Source organism: Chelonia mydas, chromosome 1, assembly GCF_015237465.2.
Source record: "Chelonia mydas isolate rCheMyd1 chromosome 1, rCheMyd1.pri.v2, whole genome shotgun sequence".
Classification (NCBI taxonomy): Eukaryota; Metazoa; Chordata; order Testudines; family Cheloniidae; genus Chelonia; species Chelonia mydas.
This window is the reverse complement of record NC_057849.1, coordinates 315,371,417-315,398,283: the sequence shown is the minus strand read 5'-3', so window position 1 is coordinate 315,398,283 and position 26,867 is coordinate 315,371,417. Positions and strand designations below refer to the sequence as shown.

At 41.1% G+C, this 26,867-nt stretch overlaps 1 protein-coding gene across 5 annotated transcripts in view; it reads left to right on the top strand.

The window, feature by feature from the left end:
* Window positions 1-202: 202 nt before the first annotated feature.
* TAFA5 (TAFA chemokine like family member 5) overlaps window positions 203-26,867 on the top strand; it is a 601,401-nt gene continuing 574,736 nt past the window's right edge. Inside the window, exon 1 of one of the 5 annotated variants that reach the window (XM_043550983.1) lies at window positions 203-1,894. In XM_043550983.1, coding sequence (XP_043406918.1) covers window positions 1,783-1,894 — 112 coding nt within the window. In that variant the 5' untranslated portion in view covers window positions 203-1,782. The remainder of the gene's footprint in view (window positions 1,895-26,867) is intronic. The other 4 variants (XM_037889075.2, XM_043550990.1, XM_043550993.1 and 1 more) reach the window with 4 other exon arrangements.

Below are 26,867 nucleotides of genomic sequence, written 5' to 3'. Positions count from 1 at the left end.
AGTGAGAACAATTGGGAAAGAGTCCCCCTCACTGACGTTGCTGGTGTGGCTACCTGTCCTACTCACCCGGCTCAGCAGGGCAGCGCATTTTGTTAACAGGGAGAATCTGTGTTAGAAAAAAAGCTCTCAGTTCTAGACAAGCCTCTCAAGGAGAGGGACCAGTTTGCCCCGGAGTTCCCTGGCGCAGGTGCGCTGCTCTGCCTCCATCAGCAAGTGGGAAGGTGGCGGGGGGCGGATCCCTCCCGGCTGTAAGCCCAGTGGAGACAACCTGACTTTGCTCGGAGATGGGCAGGCAGGAGCCCGCGCTGCTTCCATAGAGCCAGGCGGCCGGAGGGAGGGAGGGCTCGTCCCCTCTGCTCCTGTCTGCTCACCTCACGCACCTGCTGCCCGAGATGCAGCCCAGCTCAGGCGTCCTCTAGCGGGAAGCGGCCGCCCTGGAGCCTGGATTCCGTGAGACGCTCCCACCCGCAGGGGGTTAAACGCTGCCGACGTGTTTTCGGTGTCAAAACGAGCGCGGAGCGGAGGAGGGAAAGCTGGGAAGCCGGGACCTGCAAGAAGCTGCGGTGCCAGGCAGCCAGAAGCGCACACGGAGCCGCCCCTGAGCCGGCATGGGCCAGCCGGGGGAAAGCGCCCTGCGCGCCCAACGGCTGTAACGGCCGCCGAGCGTGGCGCGCCCAGGGCTTGGCCGGGGCAGCTCCGGAGCGCCCTTCACCTGTGGGCGTGACCCGCTTCTCCCCCCCGCCCACCCCCCTTTTATTGCCAGGGCCGCCGCCGCAGCTGCAGCAGCAGAGGCGCCAAGGGGCCGAGAGCGGAGCCGGTGCTTGGAGCGGAGCGGCTGAGGGAACTGCTGCTGCGGCGGCGGCGGCAGCGGCAGCGGCCTCAGAGCCGCCTCTGTGTAAAGTGTCCCGTGAGCCGGCGATTCTTGCTGCCCCGCCCCCCCACCGCCCGCCAGCGCGCCCCTTCGCCATCCACGCCCCGAGGATCCGACGGGAGGGGAGACCTGGCTCGGCTAGCACCTCCTGCTGTGGGGCTCCCCGGCCGCCGTGTCTGCCTGGCTCTGTCGCCATCCCCAGCTGTTGGCAGGCGTAGCTCCCGCCGGGCTCCCTCCCAGCCCGCCCCCCGCCGGCATTTGGAGCGGATCTGCCTGGGTTCCCTGCCTCTGTGGAGTTACCGGCTGTCACCTGGCCAGCCGGGGGCGGCGCGTGAGTCGGGTCCCGACACCCACCCGCCACCCCCCGGGCGCTGCGCATTGACGGCTGGATTGGACTGTGCAGTGGTTGCAGTTGGCCAGGGGGTTACCCTAAAGCTGCCTTTGGGTTGTGGGGGTGGGGAAGTTCCATCTGAGTCTCCGCACGACTGTAACTGATTTGATTTAAGAAAATTTAGGGGGTGTTTTTTTTCTCCCCCCGCGCGGGGAGGGGGCGGAAACAGGCAAACCAACAACAACAAAAAAAAACTTTGTCAAATAAAAAGCCTCATTTGTGGCTCAGTAGCATCTTAAGCTCAGCAACATCCAAAACGCTAGTGAATTGGTGCCACGGTACAGGAGGAAACCCATCGAAGGCCCCCCCCCCCCTGCACAGAGGTTTTTCTATGTTTTAGAATTATTTTGCTTTCTCGCTGAAAGATGCTTCCTGCAACATGACAGGGTTGCCGATGCTCAACCCTTGGGTCTTGTGAAGATGGGTTTTTTTGGGATTACACGTGGAGAAAGGCGATCCGTCAAGGGGAGAACTGGCTGGTGAAACTAACTGACATTTTTGCTCCGGGAAAGTGGCTTCAATGGCTCCATCTCCCAGGACAAACAGTAGAAAAGATGCCAACGCCTTGCCAAGCATGTCCTCAACTTTCTGGGCAATTATGATCCTGGCTAGTCTTCTAATCGCCTACTGCAGTAAGTACATTTGTTCTGATGCTTCCACTGGACACAAATCCACGCCCTTTCCAGCCGAGGTAATGCATATCTTAAAGGCCAAGGTTTCAAACCAACACAGTAGTCTATGCTCTAGATTCTCTCTCTTCCCCTCCCTCCAAATTAAAAAGCAGATAAGACCTGAAGCTTTAATATTACTATTACAGAAGAAGCCTTGAGATTGTAGATTGTAGTTGTGGTGTTTCAAACATCGATAGAGTATTTCTCTTTGATTTTAAGAACAAACTTTAGTTTTACTAAGCATAATCCAATTGAATATTCCATAGTGATTAGTTCCAATGTTTATTAAATGTAATCAACTTTGAGTAGGAGTGCTTTCCCCCCACAGTCTTTCACTCACATACTTCATGAACAAGAGTTATTTTCTCAGGTTGATTTTTCTTAGGGAGAGCACATGCTTAGTCTATGACAGATGTCTTAATGTTGCCAGGATCATATGTGATTCTGACTGTGAAATTGCATTGGAACAAACCCCAGAATTTCCTTAGCACTACCTCAGCAGTATACTAAAGCCACATCAGGAGTTTACAGCTGTTTGATAGATAATCACTTGATGATTGTATATTAGTTTCTTGCAGGGTTGACATTCTGGGATTAAAGTACTGAAGGGCAGAAATGTAATTGCACAGATTTGAGAGGTATACATTGTTGTTAGGAATTGATACCCTAAGTATTACAATTTTTTTAAAAAAAAATGTGCTTATTTTTGGCTGAAAAATCAAATATTAACACTGATAATGCCAATCAGTGTTATTGCTCCTAGTAACTTTAGTTCTCAAACAGTTATGTAATGTAGGTATAGTTTGACCATCTTCTTGCAAAAAGACAAAATTGTCCACAGTACTAGACTGAGCATTCAACAGCAAAAGTCAAAAAATTAAAAATAGTTTCTGTGTTTATAATAAACCATATCAATACAGGGACAAGTACATGTACAACTTTAACTGTCAACAATCCATTTTAACCCATGCTGTATTCTCCATATATTGGTCACTCGACTTGGCTGGGATCTGTAATTTATGTGACATGGATATTCCTTTAATAAATGTAAAGTAGACATTCTGGGGAAAGCTTATCATGATGAGCTGTAGTGGTATGATGTGTATGATGGAAAAGAAATGGATTCTCATTTTAAAGAGTGTGCCTAAGGCATTTCGTTACCCTCCATTCTATTCTCTCAAACCCTTATCAAATTTACCATCCCCCAGCATTCTCTGAAATGAGATTGCAACTAGCCATGAGCACCTTTCCTTCACTGCTTTACACGTTATAGTAGCTCATGACACTGACAATCTTCATTCACTGCTTTGTGTGACAGAGGCTCATGATGCTTTCTAAAAGATAATTCCAGTGTAATGTAGAATTATTTTGTAAGCACTTATTTTAATTTAATATATTCTGAATTAAATAGCTCATTAAAATAATGTAAAATATGCTTCCCTTTTAATCAGTTCTATTTTGTACATGATGTAGTATTCAGTTTGCTCATAAACACTGAGGATATCCTAAACAACTTATTAAGATTTAACAGAATTTAGTGCATTGGGAGATGTGTTCTGCTAATCAATAAATGCATATTAGAGGGTGATTAGCTAAAGTGTAATGAGGATTAAACTGTATTTTATTTTATTTATTTTATTAAATCTGTATTTACTTCTATAAAGATTTTCTCTAGAAAGTGCATATCTCCAGGGTCACAGGTTTCCCAGATGAAAATGGCAAGGGTTCTCCTCTAAATATACCTTCAGTAGTTACAGTCCAGTAATGGGTTAACTGTAAACACCAACAACTATCAGAAGGAGTCTTTTTAGAATTTTTTTTATAATATATATACTAGTATTTAAGGATGAGAGAGTTGGTATTGTTCTGTGAAAGGAGAGGATTTTTTGCCTTCAATTCTATTGTTAATTATTGTTCAGTATATTTTTAGCATTGCTTATGGGTGCTGAATAATTAAATGTTAACTGGCATATGCAGACAATGCCTTGGTGTGTTTAAATGAGCAACCACTAATTTATTTTGCCAGCAAATTTTATACTAGATGGTGTTGATCAAACATACCATATTCTTTGTACTATATAGTGCTGAATAAACACCAGGCAGCCTAAAACATGTAGTGTCCTGTCACTTCACCATTTATGAGGAGTTTCACTGAGTTAATGACTGAAGGTGCAGTTCCAAATGTTAATGAAGTATTATTTACATACTATCTGAGTGCTATAGTACTTGAAGAATTGTTAATAACATTCCTTCCCTGAAGGAAAGAGTAAAGATGCCTAAAAATCTTGGGAAGAAGAGTATAGATACTAGCTCATAGTTTATAGTATTACACCAATTCTCTTCAGATTCATATAGGTCTAGTCTTCCATTCATCATATGATGTATTGTTCATTAAGGGGGGAGTCTTTTTCCTTTCTTTAATGAGAAATAAGAGTCTTGAATTACTTTTATCAAAATATTTTAAAAATACTCACCAAAACATAACCTATTAGCCAACATTTTCACACACTTATGGCTTCAAGTAATGGAAATTACACTAAGACTTTAGATCTCTCTCTCTCTCTCTCTCACTCACACACACACACACACACACACACACACACACACACACAGAGCTTTGCTAAATATAAAGTAGTAAATGTTTATATGTTATACTCATTAAAACAATAAAAAATATCCAGTAAGGATTTATATCCCTAACTGTATCCTTTTTATATAACTGTGTGTGAAACCCTGGAGCTGTGGTTCCAGTGAAGACAGAACTTTTATAGTATTGTAAAAGCAAATGAAAAATGCAAATTAAACTGTTCTGTCTGTATTGCTCATTTGCTTTATTAGTCTGTTCATGCTGACAGCGTATTCACAATGCAGTTGTATGACGGCTGCTTGTTTCCCTTCCCTATTACTTTAGATTTTTATTATTAGGAATATGTTTCTGTTGTGTAGGACAGCTCTGTTAGTAAGAGCAACTGATGTTATACTTTGAATTGAATTTAGCACATTTGTGGAAATTTAGAGAGAGCTTTCAGGAGATGCATGTACAGTCAACAAGATTTTTATTTATTCTTTATTTTATAAAGCACTAGTATTTTCTTTTTGTAGTGGTAAAGATGGTAACCTGGCCATTTTTCTTCCCTAAATGTTTAGATTATATTTAAGGATAGTGGCTCCATCCTATGGTTGAAGACAGACCTGCACTGTACCAATTAGTTAGTTGCTATAGTGATAAAGTCTTGTCATTCTTTCATCCTGAGGAAAATATTCTGAATTATGATTGTAGGCCCTTAATAGGGGGGAAAAAGTGAGACAAATATGGGATGGTTAAAAAGTAGACTGTTTAAGACTGTATGATTATGATTACCAAGGAGCTTACTTATTTACAAGAATGTAAAGAAATCTTGAATATCGCTATCCTCCCTGCTGCTGAGCATCCGCAGTTGTCATTGAAGGGATCAGAGTTGGGTAGTGCTCTCAAACCCTAATTTTATAAACTTGGTTAATGAATAGTAATAGACTGGAGAGAACTATTTGTCCCAAGTTTAACATTGTGTTCTGTGAAGGTGTATTGAAAGCAGTCAGTAAAAAAGTACAGATAGGTGTTAGAAGGCTGGATCTTCTTTTTCCTGTGTTTTAGGAAGTTCAGATGGATGATTTTACCTATGACTTTAAAACAGAATGCCACATTAGAAATGCAGGAGGCATATTCTTGACCACTATAGCATGAATTCTGTATGGATTTACTTCAGTTCACTTCATTGTAAATATTAAGGTATTTGTTTGGTGTGATTCTTATACTTAAATAATAGCTGTTGAAACAAAGTGCACTTCAGCATTAGCTATGATGTTGCAGTTAAGACTCTTTGACTTCCCCTGTTCAGTACTATTATGTAAGCAAAAGGAAAATAGCGGCATGTCCCCTTTTAGGTTTTTTCTTTTTTCTTTATTGAAGTAATACTCTGAAGTGCATTAGATATGGATCTTTTAAAAAGCACTACCAAAATTGAGTTCTATTTTGAAAGTTCACCTTTCTAGTTTATATAGCATGGTTTGAAGAGGTATCATAAGCCAGACTTCATATCACTGACTTGGAACACAAAATCCTGTAGTCATGTATGTTTACTGTAAGTGCACAATCCTTTTGTGTTGTAAATATAAGTACAATTTATTTCAGACTAAGGACAAGTGAAAAGTGGAAACATTTCTTCTGGCTCATTATTTTTCCTTTGCTGAATGCAATATATATATATAAAATAGTGATAGAATAGTTAGAAGTTAGGCATACATTAAGGGCCTGATCCTGAAGCCCCTCCATTTAAGTCAATGGAAGGTGTGTGCAGCGGCAGTGAAGGCTCAGACCTTTAATTTTTCCTTGGTTATTTTTAGTTATGTTTTGAATAACATTACATATGTACACGACATAAACAATTTCAATAACTGCACAAAATAACTTTCAGAGCTAAAGTTAAAGCAGGAGAGTTTCAGATATATTTCCAAATGCCAGCTATTTTAAAAGGGAAAAAAATTACATTAATGCTCATGAAAGGTGCCAGATTGACCTCACTTGAAACTCAAGTCCTCTGTTTATGCACAGAATAGATGCTGCCACCACCCATCAAATATGAGTTTCTTGCTATCCTGTCAATCCTGCTCTGGAGGTATCATCTTTCTAGGAGGGAGAGGGCAGTATGGCTTTTAGGCCTAGCCATTCCTTGGCATGTCTTCTGAAACTGCCAGCAAAGATACCAATTAGTTCTAACTGAACAACTCCACTAAGCAGTGGACTGAGACTACCAACTCATTTCACACAGGCCACTGAACAATTGTCAGATGAGAAAGGTCACCTCTGACCTACATCAAACGTAAACAAGTGACCTATGAATGTAGGGCTTCCATCTCATATTACCAAACCCTTGTCATCCAGTTCTCTCTCCATCTACTAAATCAGACTTTTTTCTTTTGTTAATCTATGGAATCAATCTGTAAAATCATTGTTTACTCTAAGCATTACTGTGCTTGTGTTTCTTTCCCAAACTCTGAATTTTGAATAAATGCAAAATGTAGATCAACTTGCATTACTCAACCTGCTCTCTGTCATGTTTATGTATAGAAATGAGAAATTATTATGATGATTTTGTGACATTAAAACATGAAAAGCAAAACATTAAAATTTCCATCTCTTTATATGGCATCCCAGCTGCTCCTCATTTTTGAATTAAAAAATGGTACTTTAAAGTTAATGACCTCTACAAAATACCACCTGTCAGCCAGAGCACGAGAATTGACACTGAGAATGTCATATGACCAATTATCTGGAGAAAGTACAAGGTGATCTGTTACATGGATTTTATTGGTGGGTACTAGCATCAGAATCTTCTGCAAGCAGGATCTGCAAATGTATATTTTTCTCTTTCCTTTTTTCTGATTTTTGTGTGCTTCTTGTGACCATTTAAATGTCTCCAAATGACTTTAAACAAACATAACTTGAATTCTGTTATTTAGAACTTCTGTGGGATGGGTGACATTGGCTTCATAGGAAAACAATCCATTAAAAGGGGTATAAAGGTCTTCTACTGACCTGCTCCTATTATCCATTGCATGCCTATTGTAAATAGAGGGGAGGGGAAGGGTAGTCGTGATGATTCTTAGGGATTATTGAACTCATAATATTTTTAATCATTAAGTCTTGTCCATATGGGCCAAAGAAACAGGATAAAATGTTTCCAATATGGCTGCGGGAAAGCCAGCTCATGGTACAGTTTGGCAAGCATTTATGGACCAAAGTTAAGTGTTCAATGCTAGTATTCAATCTAGTATTCAGCTCTGTTAAATGTGTTTTATGCACTTTGTGGCACAAGGTTGGCTTAAGCAGCCGGTTGAACATTTCTGCTAGCCCAGGGGAAATATTTCAGTGGCATGACCTAGGTGTAACCAACTCTGCACCGTTCTTCCCAGCATCAGGGCCCGAGGCAAAGGGGTTGTGGCTGGACTATTACTGAGCTCCAGCAACCTCCAGCTGCCACAATGTCCCATTGTAGCCAGTCACAATTTAGAGCAGTGGTTTTCAAGCTGTGGGTTGCGACCCGGTACGGGGTCACGGAATGTAAGGCACTTGGTCGCGGTGGCTCTGGTCAGCACTGCTGACCGGGCTGTTAAAAGTCCTGTTGGCGGTGCTGTCTGGCTAAGGCAGACTAGTCCCTACCTGTTTTGACACTGCACTGCGCCCCGGAAGCGGTCAACAGCAGGTCTAGCTCCTAGGTGGGGGGACCACGTGTGCAGCCTCCACTGCCCCGGCCAATGGGAGCTGGGGAGGTGGTGCCTGCGGGCGAGAGCCGTACAGAGGTGCTTGTGCGCCTCTGCCTAGGAGCCGGACCTGCTGCTGGCTGCTTCCAGGGCACAGCGCGATCCGTGGTGCCAGGACAGATGGGAAGCCTGCCTCTGCACCCTGGCTGCGCCTCTGACCTGGAGCCGCCGGAGGTAAGCCCCTTCCCCAGCCCTGAGCTCACCCCTCAAACCCGGAGCCCCTTCCTGCACCCCCAAACCCCTCATCCTTGGTCCCACCCCAGAGCCTGCAACCCCAGCCCAGAGCCTTGACCCCCTCCCACACCCCTACCCTAGCCCATAGCCCCCTCCCACACCCTGAATCCCTCATTCCCGGCTCCACCCCACAGCCCTCACCCCCACACCCCAACTGTCTGCCCTAGCCCTGAGCCCCTCCCACACCCCAAACCCCTCATCCCCAACTCCGTTGGGTTGTGGGCATCAACGATTTTTTTTAACTGGGTCGCCAGAAAAAAAGTTTTAAAACCACTGATCTAGAGGCACCAAAATTAAGCAGGAAATAGAGTTTGCCCCAGGATTGAAGAGATGGCAACACATAAGGTATTTCACAGCCAGATAAAAGGACTCCCCCCTCTCCCGCCCCCTTGTATTATGCATTCAGGATCAGACCTTTCCCAACTATTTGTCAAATTCAACAGGAATTTTTCTCTTGGATCACTAACTCATTTTGTAAAGGATTACTGTGAAGGTTGGGGGAGACTTAAAAGTCACCAACCTTGACAGTTGTTTAATAATGAAGGATTTTCTGCTCAGTATGAGACTAAAAGTCAGTCATGCCTGCCTGTAGAATTACATATAGGTTAGATAGGTATCGTGTGCATTTGTTTCTCTATCTCATGGTCTCATATAGCCACATTATCATAGAATCTGACACATCGCAGCCTTTATCTTCACAAACATCCCTGTGAGGTAGAGAAGTAGTATCTCCATTTTACATATGGGGAATTAAGGCACAGTGAGGGTAAGTGACTTGCCCAAGGTCTCACAGGAAGTCTGTGGCACAGCATGAATTTGAACCCAGTCTCCCAAGTCTCAGGCTAGTGCCCTAATCACTGGACCCTCCTTCCTCTCAGTGCTGAAGTAAGTTCAACAATTTGTGCTGTCAGTTTGGTTGATCCACTGTGGTGAAACAGCTTTCAGTTCCTGGACATGGAGTTCCTAAGAGTATCCTGTCTGTAGAAATGCTCCACTAACTGACTGCTACTGCCTGAGTTTCATGAGCTGAAGACAGGGAGTGAGGCTTTTCTTTCCAGTCAGGCATATTACTGATGTCTGTGCTAAGGAGTAGTTTCTCTAAATGACTGAAGGACGGTGATGCTCTGTTTGATCATCTACATGTGTGTGTGAAATTTGTTGTGGGATGACACAGTAACTAGTGCTGTGTGTGTATTAAAAATTGATTAATCAGATTGTTTTTAGTTTGGTTTTTTTTTTCAGGTGGTTCAGGTTCACACTTAAAGCAACTCATTCTGTTTTCAGCATCACTGGGAGCTATATATTTTTCTCTGTGTTGATATTAATATGCTGTGACTGCTTTCATATATGCATTTATTTGAATAGATAAAAATACAATAATGAAGGCAAGAGGACATTTCTATACCTCTTACAAACTTCTTCCTAATTTTCAAACTTAGTGAATAAAGAAGAGCTTGCAGTAGCTTCTTCACTGTTTCTTAGTTTCTCCATCTTTCAGAGCTCAAATTGTATTGCCAACAGTAATAAAATCAGCTGATGGGGAAGTGGGACTAGTTCATGCAAATCTGGTGACTCCTGCAGCGCTGTTCCATTAGATGACCTTTCTGCAAGACCCAAAAATCATTGTGAGAGCTTCTCTATTCCACCAGCTAGTCCATGCACTGATTATAGAAGCTGAAGAGGTTCTGGAGAATGTAATGGGGGACAGAGGGAATATAGCCATCATTTATTCGTGTACTTGTATAAGTAGTTAAGGGTGTTGGGGGGATGGAGGGAATGAATAGATGCTATATAGGAGGTGGGGGGGAATCAGTGAAGCACTCCAGCCAGGGTGTGAGAAAGGGGAGGCTCTTGAGCTGCCATCTCTTCTTCTCAACCTGTGGGCTCAATCTAGTATCACCAAAGAGCTGCAAGATTTGTATTACACACCATGCAGCACGAGAGCATGATCAGGAAATACAATGGTAGCACTTAAACCTGTCCAGTGTGAGGTGAGTCCCCTAGTGTCCAGGGACTCCATGCACTGCAAATTTGATGGCATAATCTCAATTGGCCTGGGGGAAATCAAACTTTAAAAACAAAAATTTCCCTTAAGTGGACCTCTTCATACCATGGAACCTCTGGCTTGTCTCCTTTTCCAGAAGCCTGCTAGAGTCTTTGCTGTTGCCAATCTAATTAACACAAGCATTTGGATACTATGGGTGATGTACAGAAGTAGAAAACCTGTGAACAGATATAGATAATCCAAGAGACTAGGATTCTTGGTCAATCTCTCTCTTTTTTTTATATCTATATATAGTTATATATTGCTGAATTCAAAAGAGATGGTTAAATCAAATTTTCAGGCTTAGGTTCATATCACCAAATTCTACAATTATTTGTCAAGCTTTTCTGGTTGGCAGGGTTGTTCCAAAGGTTTCATGATATTTCTTTTAATAAATGGACTTGGAAGAAGTAGTGACTATCTATTGTCCAAATCACAGCTTTTTATGCACTATTTTGCTTTTTTAAAATGGGAAATTTTATAGTCTATCTAGTGAAACGTGGATTTAACGCTATTGTGCATAGAATATAAATAAAATGTTTAGCTAATATAGTGTAGTAGTGCAATGTATTACTCTTGGCTGTTTTTTTCTAATTTGCATTGCCTATCTTGACAGGTAGTCCCAATGGGCCTAGTACTGCAATTGGGTATGTGAAAGTGAAGTCTTCTGTCCATGTGGAAATTCATTCACTTTAACAGAGTTCTGCTTGGGCACAAAGCTTCCACTCTGGCTTAAATTACAGAATTGGATCTGTTAGAAAAGACTTGACTTTATTATCCGTGGTTGGAATGGAAACTATACGTAGATAAGGGCACAATATTGGCTTGTGCAGATCCCTAAATTCACCTTAATTAAGAGAAGGTGACTCCTTCACAGCATCATTATCAAATCTTTCTACATGCATTATGTGCCTTCCAGATAGGATTAAACCAAATGCCCAGATCAAAACACCCAAGAAATTTGTGAATTTTTAAATATGTACTTTGTGGTTTGGGTCTACCTGTTATTTTCATGTGTTTGGAATATGGTTACGTTGACTAGATGAACTATGTGAAGGGGGAGGATGGATGTCTAGTTTCATAAACTACTAAAGTAATATCCATTTAGAGAAACCAACATTATTTTTTCAAACTTGCAAAAATGCAGAATTGACAGATCTAAAATTAACAATATTTCACTTGATTTGTAAATTCTGTAGCTACTTCATGAAACTAGTGAAGTCATGCTGAGCTGAACTCTGAGTTCAATCTGCAACCACTAACTGGAACATTACCATATTATACAGTAGATAATTTTTGTTAATCACATTTGGTTTTTAAAATGACTTTAACTTTAGCCTCTTTTCTTCAATGCTATCTCTCAATAACTTTAAATGGCAGAGTGTAGGAATTACTGGGCAAGGTAAATGGTCAAATTGCATGATGTTCAGGATTGGTGCTAAGTGACAATGGTCCCTTACTACTATTCAGCATCACCAGGCTAGTAAACATCAGTTACTATTTTTTATAAATACAGATGTGACTGTCTGTTCTTCCTGCCCCTTTTGTTAATCTTCCAGCAGAAATCAGTAAATATATGTTTAACAGATATGAGAGATCACTTGGTGCTGATAGCATTCTCTAGTGCCACTAAAGGTGCTGACAGGTTGCTCTTCTCAAAACAAAATATTCTTTGTATTGTGTTAGAGCTTGAACAGCCAGTTTTCCTTTGCCGCTGTTGATAGAAGTGTGACTTTGCTGAATTTCTTTAAGGCATTATATTATCTTTTCATTCATTACTATCTTTTTTGTCTATAATACTAAGTGGCTTTACCCACTGTAGTTGCATACTGCATTGGTTGCATTTCAGTTATAGATTTTTACAGAGTTGATCTTGACAAAGATTATTTTGTTGTAAGGACAGTTTGTAGTGTTCCAGTGCTTTTCCAACCTACACAGATTAATTTAAGGCTGTACTAAAGTAAAAAATGCTGCATTGAAAATTTATTTTGGGAAAGAAATGGATTTTTATGTGTGCATTCAGTAAAAGAGTTAAAGGTTCCAGAAACCTCAGTTCTCCCCCTGATTTTTGTTTAGAATGATTTGACCACATCTTCTTGCTTGTCTTGTAAGCTAGTTACAAAGATAACGCCTCTAACATGGTCATAGAATAACAAGAATAAATCTTGTGTAATCGCTTAATTTTGTGCTGATCTGGTAGAATTTTACACCCACTTCTAAATCTAAAACTACAACACAAAGTGCAAGGCCATGGAGAACTGAACCCAAATTGTTTACAACTACTGCCGTTACTTCGGTTTCATTTTCTTCTTCTTCTTGTGTTCTTTAGCTAATGCCCATCCAGTAAAGCTGGGAATAGTTTTTGTCTAATGTTGGTCTGTTTAATAGAACTGTAGATGACTGTTCAGAAGATTTTCTGACTGTGAATTTGGAGTAGTTTCAGTACAATGTTTTGGTAAATACATTTGTTTTGCACTTTCAGTCCTCCACCCATAATGAAAATTATATTCTCAGAATATAATTTCTGACCGAACGAAACTGAACACCATTGTCCCACCCCTTCTCCAAGGCCTCGCCCCATTCACTCCATCCCTCCTTCCTTAGCTCGCTCTCCCCAACCCTCACTCACTCACTCATTTTCACAGGGCTGGGAGGGTCCCTTTTTGACTGGGTGTTCAGTTGAAAAGTGGACACCTGGCAACCCTATGTACCTTTTACATCAATACTTCCCTTTTTCTTACCACTCCTTGTCCACCCCTAGCTCCTCATTCTAAAGGGGAATGACAGTTACAACACACTGAGAATTATCTCAACAAATTTAAAACAAAATTTCTCACCTTGTGCATAAGACTAGATGTCTTGACCATAATTTATTTTTCTTATGAGCTGATTTTCAGCTCAGGCATCCAAAGATGATCAGTAATCCTTATAGTTATTTAGCTGTTTGTCATCAACTCCAGCAGGAGGAACCACCCCCACATCCACCCCCTACCTTGAACCCACACCTGGCAGGTAAGAAGAAAAATACACACACCACTCACTCTCTCTCTCTCTCTCTCTCTCTCTTTCCCCTCCCACACCTGGCAGGTAAGAAGAAATGATTTTCATGTAGTTTTACAAAAACAATCCAGTTTTTCCATGACAGGATCTTAAATAGCTTTGTATTTTATTTTCAAGCCTTTCATTTAGCCTTTAAGTGATCTCATATAAAATAAAATGATTAATACTCACCTTCTGAACCATTCATCTGATGGTGCTCAGCTATATAAGAACGCTTAAGGTTAAGACTAACACTGTAAGTCAAGATGCAAAACAGGCACTTTAGTGGCAAGTATTATTGTTGATCAACAATGCAAGATTCTTGACAAACTTGTCAAGACATATCAAACCATTACAGCAAATATATATAGACAGGAGGCTGTTTTTGGCATAAATGTTGATCAACTGACAGCAACATTTTGCAATTGACTTTCAGTCTGAAGCTTCTTGTACTCCTTTTTGTTTTTTAATGGCAAGTCTCCACTTGCCTCACCACTGTTTTCACCAGGCTTTATCACTACATAGATGTTACTTTTCCCCAAAAAAGGGGTGGGGGGGCCAAGGTGAGTTTTAGAACAGTGGTCCTCATGGTTATCTCTTTCCTTACCTCCATGAGGTCTTTTCTGGAGAAAACAAGAAAATTACATAGTGTCACAGAATCTCACATTTCTGCCACACACTCTGTCATTGTATTCCATCTTCACTGAAGTTAAGTTACTTTGTGTAATCAGTGGGTAACTTGCGGAGAGGCAGGGTGAAAGTGCTCTATTAAATATAGTATTACATGAAGCACTTGTGGAGAAAAAGGGGTTGGAAACATCTACCTTACTTGTTCAGATATTCAGGAGTTGAATTTCTCCCAGGAAATTTGAAGTATTATATAAATGCTGCTGCTCTCACAATCCTTTTCCTTAGAGATACTTCGCTGTCTTCCTACCCCCCATTCCTTTATCGGTATATTCTCCAAAGTTTTGGCTCTACAAAGATGATAGTGATAGACTACATCCAGCATATTCTTAGGTCTTTTTTCATCTTTCTCTGTGATGGCTCTCCTTATTACTGATTGCTTATTCGTGGATGTTTCACTCCCAACAGCTGCATAGTCAAATTTGGTTGTGCTGCGTATACAGTGAGGCCCCCCATGTGTTAATCTTGTCTGAATGTTGTTCTGTAATTTTATTAGTTTTTAAAAGGTTCTTTTTAGAACATATTACTCAATATGCTTTTTTAAATATGTATAATATTATATGGGCTTCTCTTCCTGTGCTTTTAGGCAAGTATAAAGTGCTCTTGTGAGCTGTAAAATTGCTATCAAGTATTGTGAACTGCAACAGAGCAATTCAGGCATTGCTACTTTTATAATTACAGTAACTACTTTTCAAGTATTGTGGAAAAAAATTATAAGGATTAGATTGAAAATTCTGAGTCAGTGGCATTTCAAAAGCAACTCTTACGATATGGCTAAATACTTGGCTTTTTTTCATTTTCAATAGATCATAATTATGTACAAAATTTGATAGGAATACATGTAACCAAATGTAAAGTATAGAGTTTGATGAAACTAAACAAAAGGGGCTAAAACTATATTAAATGTATGTAAAATTAAGAATCATCATTTAATGTGCCTTTTTTCATAAAAGGCTGTCTTTACAAAAAAAAATACAGGCTTTAGAATCTTTAATTGAACAGAGCCAAAATAATATGGTTTAGTCTTGGTGTTTAATGATAGACTTATCACTCTGTCATTCTCAGACTTTATCAGTGAGATTTTCCATTCTGACAGAAACCATAAGGAACGTTAAAGAAAAATGTTTCATACATCCAGCTTTTTAAAACAGCACTCTGAATAAAAACAGTGAAAGCTACTCAACTACTTATAATAATTTGAAGTCCATTTTGTTACTAAGGGCTGCTTCTAAAAAAATTATGCAACTGGGACAGACTCCCAATAATAATAAAGTGGGTCAAATGTTTACACTTTTCGTTGGTGTGTGTTTTCTTGCTAAGGTCAAGTGACTTGGACCTGCTCTGTTTCTGCCACTCTTTAAAAGTACTTTGTCTGCTATTCTCTCTGGCAAGCAGAGCTGCATAGAACATGTTTGTTTGCCAGTGATTTCCAGGACAAATGTGGTTGGCATTTATGTGGAGAGAGGGGACTTCTCCCCTATCCCTCACGTCCCAGTCTCAAATTGAGAACTGAGAGTCAGACTGAGTTGTCTTGTCTTCCTTCTTGTGCATCAGTACTAAAGATTTTGAAGACCAAATTCTGCCCTGCTGTGTCTGTGCAAATGTCGCACGAAGGCTTTGCATGGCTGCAACTGACTGAAACGCTGTAAACCATTCAGTTGATAATGCACATAGAAGAGAATTCAGCTTCTTCTCCCATAGCTAGCAGGAGTTAAAATCAGTAAAAACATATTAAAGCAGCAGATAGGACTCTGAGCAGACACTTGAAGTAGAGCTATTTGGAGTACACTGGTGCTTTAAATTGCCAGGTTTATCTTTGCTCTACTAATGAGGGAATATCTCTGAAATACGCTTTTTGTCCCTTTTTATATTCCTGTCCCGTTTCCTGACTTTTCCTCTGACTTTCTCTTCCTTCTCTGGAGGTTTCTTTTTTAGCTCTACTCTTCTCTCCTGTTCACATTCTCAACCCAGGGTTCCCTTGACTGCCATTCTCTCTTCCCCCTTCCTAACTTCAGGTGCAAGGCAGTGGTAATGACCATAGTGCTTCCTTCAGGGACAATGCACATTGTTGTTGCATATTTACAGCTTTATTCTCAGAATATAGGATTTTACCCGGCAATAAAATGATTACCAGAATATTGTATCCTTTTTTAAACTCAGATTTGTTTTGTTCAAGGGCTGAGATGCTGCTCTAGTTTTTGGCTTTGTAGGTGGAAGGGGGAATCATGAAAATACTTACATTTCAGAAAAGCATCCACATATAACGGGTGTGATCTTTTTGCATGTCAGTTGAAATGGTGTTGGGAATCGGAAAGTGGGTTAAATTTTGGATTTACCAAACTTCACGGTAGCTCTTAACTTTAAGAAGTTGGCAAACACCTCTTTAAATAATGTGTAGCTATCTGTGTGATGAATTACCGGAGGAGAAAATCCCACATATTGACACTAAATCTTCATTCTTAGGGATGTCAGGGAAATCTAAGTCAAACCAACTGGCATTTGGACTTGAGTGTGTCAGTGAATGACCATGTACTGGTCATTAATTTCCTCTATATGGAAATGCTGTGTTTTCCTTTGTATGTAAGCAAATCCACAATACCCCACTTTGTCATCAGCTCTGCCTGTTCAGATTCACTTTTGCTTCCATGGAAACTGATATACTGGATTTTTAAAATGCTAGTGTGTATGTTTGTGTGCGCGCACGCATGAGGGGGTTTATGAGGTTGATTGACTTTTTTTTTTTAAAGGTAGCATTTTCTCTTCTGTGATCCTCCTCATTGTTGTATCTGACCACCTGCTTAATCTTTAGAAGTGGGATAATATTAATTTTGTCTCTCCCTTTCCCAGCTGTGGGAGAAATAGCTTAATGAGTTTTTATAAGGTTTTGGAATGTGTCTGGAGAGAATCATAGAATATCAGATTTGGAAGGGACTTCAACAGGTCATCTAGTCTAACCCCCTGCTCAAAGCATGTCCAATCCGCAACTAAATCAAGAATTATTGTGAGAAAGCTGAGAAAGGAGTTCAGCACTTTTTTTGAAAGCTGTGTGTTCTGTGGCCATTCTTATCTCCTCTGGGGTGTGTGTGTGTGTGTGTATGTGTGTGTCTTTTTTTTCTCTCTTTCTCTCCCCTGTGCCCCTCCCCTCCCCCCCCCGAAGTGGATAGTCCAGAGGCAATGTGTGGGTGAAACTGAGAACTCCCACTTGTTGCTCTCTGGAGACAGCCTACAGCTGAAAAACCAGTTAAAGATTTTAAAAACTTTTGGTTCCTAGCATCTGTAGTATTTCACATTTGAGGAAGACGGTAGGAAAAACATCATTATGTCTGTCCAAGGATTTCTTGGAAGGCCTAGACTAGCTAGTTTAGTTATAGCATAGACTTGCATAGCTGGAACCTCTGATAAAATAGTTTGCTCTATAAAAATACAACCATGGCAATAACAAAAATCCTGCATTTTCTTCCACAGCAAAAGGAGATTTGCTGCTGCTAGGTATATGAAACAACTTACAAAGCAAATAATAATATTGCTAGATATGTTTAAAATCTTTATATAATTTTATTTGCCTTTGATTGCACAAAAATGGGCATAATGCTGATTTTCTAAGAAAGAACAATACCTTTGAAAGGCTTTAAATCCCCAAGATGAAGCATGATGAATTGTCTGTAAACAATTGAATAGGCTCCCTTTAACTCAATTACAGATAATGAAAGACACTTAATAGTGAAGAGAGAATACATTCAGTTTTGTTTCTGATTTATGATGACTAATGGTGAAGCCACACATTTGAGATTTGTGTGAGTATATTCATCTGCAAAGATAACAAAGGTAAAACAACATCAGAATGTGAATTCTTTGCACACTCTGCCAAAATATCACATGAAGTTATTGGAAAGTGTGTGGTGGGTTTTTTTTTTTTTTTCTGGACTACTACAAGCTTTAACCAATTTGGGGCAAAATACCTCCCTTAGGCAAGGATTTATATTCTGATGTTCCTAAGAGTTGGTCAGAGGTTCTGATTATTCTGGGATTAATCTTGTCTTCTCTTTCTTTTTTCAGTGAATTTGTATTATTCAATCTTTCCCATCCATTCTGCACCCTGCCTACTTTGCAAAAGTCTCTGTTCAATCCATTTTTATATAATGCTTGACAACTAGATCTGCTGTGCAGCTCAGAATTTTGTTTGCAAGTGATAATATTTATGCTGGTAATTCCAGGGTATCACTTTTAAAATGTGCTTCTGTTTGTCTGGCAATTTCAGTGCCATTCATGTAATTTTTTTAACCAGTATTTTATATGGTGACAGTTTGGGCAATTGGTCTGTATAATTTATGAATTCTGGTTGATATTGTGAAGTAGTTCTTATGAAAACTGTGACAAGTTTCAGAGTAACAGCCGTGTTAGTCTGTATTCGCAAAAAGAAAAGGAGTACTTGTGGCACCTTAGAGACTAACCAAGTGAGCTGTAGCTCACGAAAGCTCATGCTCAAATAAATTGGTTAGTCTCTAAGGTGCCACAAGTACTCCTTTTCTTTTTATGAAAACTGTGGTATCCTGGAAAGCCTCTGTGTCTATGTGTATCCACCATGGGCTGACAGGGCTTTAAGCATGTTCCTCCCAGAACAGGTATGAGGTAGATCATTCAGAACTCAACAACCATCAATTCAGGGTGAAGTGCCTTGGACAGTGGGTTAGCTGGAACTGAGGGGAAACCCGTTCTTCCCAACTTCCCTCTCAGGGGCTGGGGAAGTGTGAGAGCAGAAAATCACCAGAAGAAGAACAAAGGAACCAGATGTTAAGAACATAAGAACAGCCATACTGGGCCAGACCAAAGGTCCATTTAGCCCAGTGTCCTGTCTTCCGACAGTGGCCAATGGCAGGTGCCCCAGAGGGAATGAACAGAACAGGCAATCATCAAGTGATCCATCCCCTGTCACCCATTCCGAGCTTCTGGCAAACAGAGGCTAGGGACACCATCCCTGTCCATCCCGGCTAATAGCCATTGAGGGACCTATCCTCCATGAACTTATCTAGTTCTTTTTTGAACCCTGGTATAGGCTTGGCCTTCACAACATCCTCTGGCAAAGAGTTCCACAGGTTGACTCTGCGTTGAGTGAATAAATACTTCCTTTTGTTTGTTTTAAACCTGCTGCGTATTAATTTCATTTGGTGATCCCAAATGAAACCTTGTGTTATGAGAAGGAGTAAATAACACTTCCTTACTTGCTTTCTTCACACCAGTCATGATTTTATAGATCTCTATCATATCCCCCCCCTTAGTCATCTCGTCATGTTGTTGTTGGGACATATAAACAAGAGGGTACATCTACACTGCATACTCCTTAGGGTGGCGTGTAGAGTACAAACACTGCGCACCCTGTAGCATGGGTATAAATAGCAGTGTTGACAGTGAGACACTGCTTAGGTGAGTAGTGTACAGACACATCTTCACTCATAGGGTATGTATCTTACACGTCTCTCTACATGCCCAAGTAGTGCCTCCCTCATCTACACTGCTATTTTTAGGAGTTCAGTGTCAAGATGACTCCCCGCTGCCAGAATCTTCCCTCGCCACAAGGAGCTGCCACAGTCTTTTCCTGTTGCCTCCACCTGCCAGAGCCTTTCACTAACCTGTGTAGTGCAATTGTGGTCTGTAGTGTAAACCAAGCCATAGAGTTACATGGGATGCTTTGGACAGGACAGAGGAAGGGCACGGATGAGCCAAGATCAGAGAAGGCTAGTGGCCTAGAGAGACTCCATGGTTGAGAAGACAAACCATGGTTTATAGCAGAAGGACCCTGGATCGCCCCCGTGGATTCTGATCCCAGCTTAAAAAATGCTCTGGAGTGTTGAGGAAGTGCAGGCAGGGAAATGCATGTACATTTTATTAGCTTTGTGTTGATCTGTGTATTTCTCATGCTAGCAAGTAAAAAGCAGGGATGGTTTAGAATCCTCTGCTATGTCTGTCTGTCTGTTTTATGTTACAGTGACCTCTTTCCCACAGCTGAGGTACTATGGGAGCAGGTAGCAGGGGCTTTGCAGGTGAAGAAGTAATTGCTCATAATTTTTCCCTTTGAGTCGGGCCTGAGAGGAATGACCTGAGCCATTTGAAGTCATTACTGTTCATATCTTGCAACTATCTTTGAGGTGGGAACAGGAGTATTTGGTAATCAAAGCTTCTAAAGGGAGCATTAGAATGAGAATGAACCTTTGCTTATAAACAGGAGATCATCCACGAGAGTAATATATGCTGTCTCAAAATTGTGTTCTCACCTGACGGATTGATGCTGGACTTCATTTAGGGCTGGACCTTTTTTTTTTTTAAGCTAGCGTCTCAAATAGCTTGCTTAGAAAAAGGAGTTTAGACACCAGGCAGCAGAATATGGGAAGTCTCCAGCACTGGTCACACTAGTGCATATTATAAGGTGGCTGATAGATTCCTGCCAACAAAGGAGATGTTGACAGCCTCATTAGTAGAGGGGTCTGAGCCATTCTCTACTGTTGCCCTTTATTCAGGAAGGACAAGAATTGGAGTTCCAAGTGTTGGTGCAAACTGTCACCAATACATCTATGCTACATTGAAGGAAATGTTCAGAAGAAGTGAGGTTATCTGTCTTCGTGGGTCTGTGTGTTTTATTTATTTTATTGCTAGGGAGTTATAGTTCTGATACATTGGTCCAGACCAGAATTTTTCATCTCTCCCTAATGTGTGACCAGAGCTTGATGTTTAGTCTCTGTCTTTTCATGAAAATATGAGAATTATAGTACTGGCTTAAGCCAAATGGCATTGGTGTGTGCCCTTCCTCGCTTTGCAGGTCCTTTTTTCGTGCTGAGTTAAAGGTTCAAAGGGGAAAAAAATGAACTGCTTGTATTGGTCAATTCAGGTTTACCAACGTAATGGATTTGATTTTGGCAGATTATAATGTTCTGAAGTCTTAAAATACTGATAGTGTGAAGTACTCTTGTTTTAAAAATATTCTGTGAAGACACTTGTGTTGCAATATTTTGATAGCTAGAAGACCCAATCCACTGATCACTGGGTGACAGGAGGCAAGGAAAGCAGCTGGCAAGAAGAGTGCTGTTACCTGTATTCTGTCACCCATAAGAACATAAGAATGGCTATACTGGGTCAGACCAAAGGTCCATCCAGCCCAGCATCCTGTCTACTGACAGTGGACAAAGCCAGGTGCTCCAGAGGGAGTGAACCTAACAGGTAATGATCAAGTGATCTCTCTTCTGCCATCCATCTCCACCCTCTGATAACAGAGGCTAGCGGCACCATTCCTTACCCAGTGTGAGTTGTGTCATTTCCTTGACATTTTCAGTGGATGATCTCAGTGCCATTACACTGATGTTTGCAGTGAAACCCCAAGCCAGAAAACACATCCTTACCCATACTACTGACCTGCAACACTCTTGCTGTTTTAGTACAGAGTCTCTTCGTCCATCAGTTCTAAGGGCCTGATGACTTCCATTGAAGTCAAAGGTACTAGATGAGGCTTTTAGTGTGCCAAATTGGATGGAAGCTTTTGGTTGTGGACACTAAGTGCTAGTTTTCAAACTGCTCTGTAATGAGCTAAACCAAATATTAATGTGTGTCTCTGTAGATGAATACTCAGTACATTAAAACTCTGCATTAGGGTTTTTTTTAAATGCAATGTTAACAAAGGATTGTCTGAAAATATTAGGGTCAGATTCTCTAAAGTAATGCCATTTAGAGGTGCCATTTTTAAGTACCATGTTTTTTTAAAAATGGGGGGAACTGTTAATATTTTGTTTTACCTGACTGAGTGGGGAGAAGTGCCTCAACTATATTTAGTAAATCATGTTCTTTGGGCATGTTCTGTAGATCTACCTACAAAAGGACAGAAAAAGCTTAGCAGCTATTGAATTCTGAAAGTGTTTCCATGGTTCTGTCAGTAGATCTTGCAAGGAGAGAACTGCTTGGTTTCCACTGTCACTTTGAGGTTCTATTTCTCTAAGCTCTATTTATAAATTTAGCTAGCTGCCCAAGTTTGAGGGGCAGAGAGCTAGTTCTGACATTATATTATGCATTTCTTGGTGGCAAATATCAGTGAGCAGCCTGGTTATTTTTACATTAGAATATTTTCTTCACTTTCAAACTGATAAATTATATTAAACTTTAGAGGATTTTAAATATCTTATTTCAACAGTTGATTAGAAATTTTCCAACAACTTATTAGCAACAGCAATTATTCCCATAGTAGAAACAATAATTCACTAAAAATGGTATGCTTTTTAAAACTGCTACTCTTCCTCTTGCTTTCCAAATAGTAAATCTAGGAGTGCAGCTGTTTCCTACAAATGAAAAGCACTAATAATTTACTTTTAAATATGAAATCAAAATAGGTGCTGCAGTTGGTTTGTGTAGGTTGTTTTTGTTTGTTTTTTATCAAAACACATAATTACTGCATTAATTGGTACAACCTGAATCTTGTATAGCATGTCTCAGAATCAGATATACAAGCTGGTGATGAATGTCAAACAGTGGATAGTCCATCAAAAGGGATGTGCTTGGGATGTGTTGTAAATATGCCCCTTCACTTGTGCCACCACTGTGTTACACTGACTCATATAGTAAAGCAATGGGATGAACTGTAACGTGGCAAGGTTGCTGTTACAGAACTGGACAAAATGTGCACTGACGTTATCACTAGATACCCATGATCTGGTGGTGTCCAATTATATACAGTAACTTTTCAACAAACCACTTCATTTGTGTGGCTCAATTACAATGCTTGTCTGAGGATGTACTGCACTATTGAAGCTACAGTCATTTCGGCAGAGACTTGAAATTGAGGACTAAGCAAACTCAGTTCATGCATGTGTGTATGCTTGATGACAATCTGAATATTGAATACCACATAGCTGTAATATAACTTTTACAGTGTTCTCTGGCTATATTCAGAAATGTATGCTATTCTGAAATGGACCATACAAAGTTCAAGAAGCTCCTAATATACTCCTACACACACACAAAAATATCTGGTATTTTGGCATCCATACTATTTCTGATATTTGACAGCACTGCTATTCTTCTTCTTCTTGCACTCCATAAGTATCAATAGTAAAAACCAGTACTTTTTAATTAACAGGGCAGGCCTCTGTTTTATTATTTTATGTGGAGTATATGGAAGTTGGATATTCTTGGAAGAGATACAGAAAGTGAGTCTGAATAATTTCTAAACCTTCTGCATTAAAAGGTCCATCTTGGAATGGAAATCTGAAAGTTTTGTTTTTTCTTTCAATTCCATTTCCACAACAAACTTTACAGATATTCATATCCTGCTCAGATCTCAATTAATTTGGTATTTTTCTATCGAGTGATTAAAAAGTCCAATTCCTCAAGACCATGTGGTAGAATTCTGTTTTATTAATATAGTGGCCTTGTTAGGAGTGCTAGTGATGACAATGTAGGATTCAGGCCTGTATTTTCTTCTGAGATAGAATTTTGGGTCTTGCTTGCCCATTTGATTCTTGATACACTTATATTCTTAACTAATATGTGTGAACAAAAGGATCCTTACAGTGTCTTTGTCCTTTGTTTACACATATTAGTATGTTGCTTCTGCCTTGCCAGATGGGTTTGTTGGTATAATAGGAACAGATAAGAACAGTTACTGTTCCTGGGCATGGGAGGAGTATAATTATGAGTGCAAACTTTAAGACTGCCTCAACTCCTATCTCAAGGCAGGGTCAAGCAACCAGTTGGGAGGGGCAAGTGGGGATTGGGGGAAGGTATAAAACACTAAAAGGCCAAAGACATGCCTATCCCTGACCATAGCACAACCTCCTCCTTACCCTTCCCATGGGGTACAAAAGAAGTGGGACGAACACCCCAGACCTATGACCCCCCAAAATGGAACATGACCATAAGTTGTGAGGGGGCATGCATTTCATAGAATCATAGAATATCAGGGTTGGAAGGGACCTCAGGAGGTCATCTAGTCCAACCCCCTGCTCAAAGCAGGACTGATCCCCAATTAAATCATCCTAGCCAGGGCTTTGTCAAGCCTGACCTTAAAAACTTCTAAGAAAGGAGATTCCACCACCTCCCTAGGTAATGCATTCCAGTGTTTCACCACCCTCCTAGTGAAAAAGTTTTTCCTGATATCCAACCTAAATCTCCCTCACTGCAACTTGAGACCATTACTCCTTGTCCTGTCATCCGCTACCACTGAAGATAATCTAGATCCATCCTCTTTGGAACCACCTTTTGGGTAGTTGAAAGTAGCTATCAAATCCCCCCTCATTCTTCTCTTCTGCAGACTAAACAATCCCAGTTCCCTCAGCCTCTCCTCATAAGTCATGTGTTCCAGTCCTCTAATAATTTTTGTTGCCCTCCGCTGGACTCTTTCCAATTTTTCCACATCCTTCTTGTAGTGTGGGGCCCAAAACTGGACACAGTACTCCAGATGAGGCCTCACCAATGTCGAATAGAGGGGAACGATCACGTCCTTCGATCTGCTGGCAATGCCCCTACTTATACATCCCAAAATGCCATTGGCCTTCTTGGCAACAAGGGCACACTGTTGACTCATATCTAGCTTCTTGCCCACTGTAACCCCTAGGTCCTTTTCTGCAGAACTGCTGCCTAGCCATTCGGTCCCTAGTCTGTGGCGGTGCATGGGATTCTTCCGTCCTAAGTGCAGGACTCTGCACTTGTCCTTGTTGAACCTCATCAGATTTCTTTTGGCCCAATCCTCTAATTTGTCTAGGGCCCTCTGTATCCTATCCCTACCCTCCAGCGTATCTACCACTCCTCCCAGTTTAGTGTCATCTGCGAACTTGCTGAGGGTGCAATCCACACCATCCTCCAGATCATTTATGAAGATATTGAACAAAACCGGCCCCAGGACCGACCCTTGGGGCACTCCGCTTGATACTGGCTGCCAACTAGACATGGAGCCATTGATCACTACCCGTTGAGCCCGACAATCTAGCCAACTTTCTACCCACCTTATAGTGCATTCATCCAGCCCATAATTCTTTAACTTGCTGGCAAGAATACTGTGGGAGACCATGTCAAAAGCTTTGCTAAAGTCAAGGAACAACACGTCCACTGCTTTCCCTTCATCCACAGAACCAGTAATCTCATCATAGAAGGCGATTAGATTAGTTAGGCATGACTTGCACTTAGTGAATCCATGCTGACTGTTCCTGATCACTTTCCTCTCATCTAAGTGTTTCAGAATTGATTCCTTGAGGACTTGCTCCATGATTTTTCCGGGAACTGAGGTGAGGCTGACTGGCCTGTAGTTCCCAGGATCCTCCTTCTTCCCTTTTTTAAAGATGGGCACTACGTTAGCATTTTTTCCAGTCGTCCGGGACTTCCCCGGATCGCCATGAGTTTTCAAAGATAATGGACAATGGCTCCGCAATCACATCCGCCAACTCCTTTAGCACTCTTGGATGCAATGCATCTGGCCCCATGGACTTGTGCACGTCCGGGTATAATTATGCCTGCTGAGGATGTAGGGAGGGGACACTGGGAAACAGGGCTCTGTGGCATCAGAAATATGGTATACATGCTTGCTGGAAACTAACCCCAATAAACATTGCATTGCCTGCACTTCGGACTTCTAGTCTTCTGCTTTCTGTTGGTGTGAGAATCAGGGGAGAGGGTGAAGGGAAAGCCCTTTAACAGGCCTCAAAGCTAAAGAACAGTTACAGTAGTTTTAAGCTAGGCTTTTCAAAAGTCAGAGTTATGGAGTTAAGGCCAGAAGAGACCATCAGATCATCCAGTGTAACTTCCTGTAATGCACAGGCTACCACCACCACCCAGAATCCGCTCACTAAACCCAACACTTGAAATTAGACCAAAGTATTACATCCCACAGGAGTTGAGACTATTATGTGCCAAAAACAAAAGATGGGAAAGTCAGAGGTGCACCAGTGCCCAAGGGCCCTGCAGTAGCAGGGAAATGATTAGGTGAAATATATCCAGATAATCCTCGCAAGTGACCACATGCTGCAGAGCAAGGTGAAAACCATCTATGCTCACTGCAAATCTGACCTGGGGAAAAAATATCTTTCCTAACTCCACACATGATGACCAGTTATGTCTTGAGTATGTGAGCAAGAACTAGCCAGCCATGTGCCTGCAAGAGAGAATGCTTGGTGCCAGCTCAGACCACTGATCCTTCCAGTCCATTATTCCGTCTCTATCTGTGAACATCCCTGAGGCTTCAAAGGGCGGGGGTCCCTTCCTGATGCATGCAGGTGTCCAGCTGAAACTCTGACGCATGTGCTTTTAGTAATATAAGATATAAACTGGAAGTGAGCTCTGGGGTTGCTGAGCCCTGCCCCCTACCATCACAAGGAAACCCATGTGACAGAGGCCCATTGGTGGCTCACTATTCTGTGTCAGCAATTCTTGTCAGGCCTGACATACTACACCTAACATATTGTCATGACATTTGTCCAAAAGGTAGCACATAATATATCACTGGAAAACTAATAGTTGGCTGATCATTCAATATTCTTGCATGATGAATGTATGGTAAACCCACAAAGGGGTTTATAAATATATGCTGGAAATATGTGACTAACATGTTTAAACTAGATATGTCAGGAGAGTTAATAAACAGGGTCTCTCCAGACAAAGGAAGAG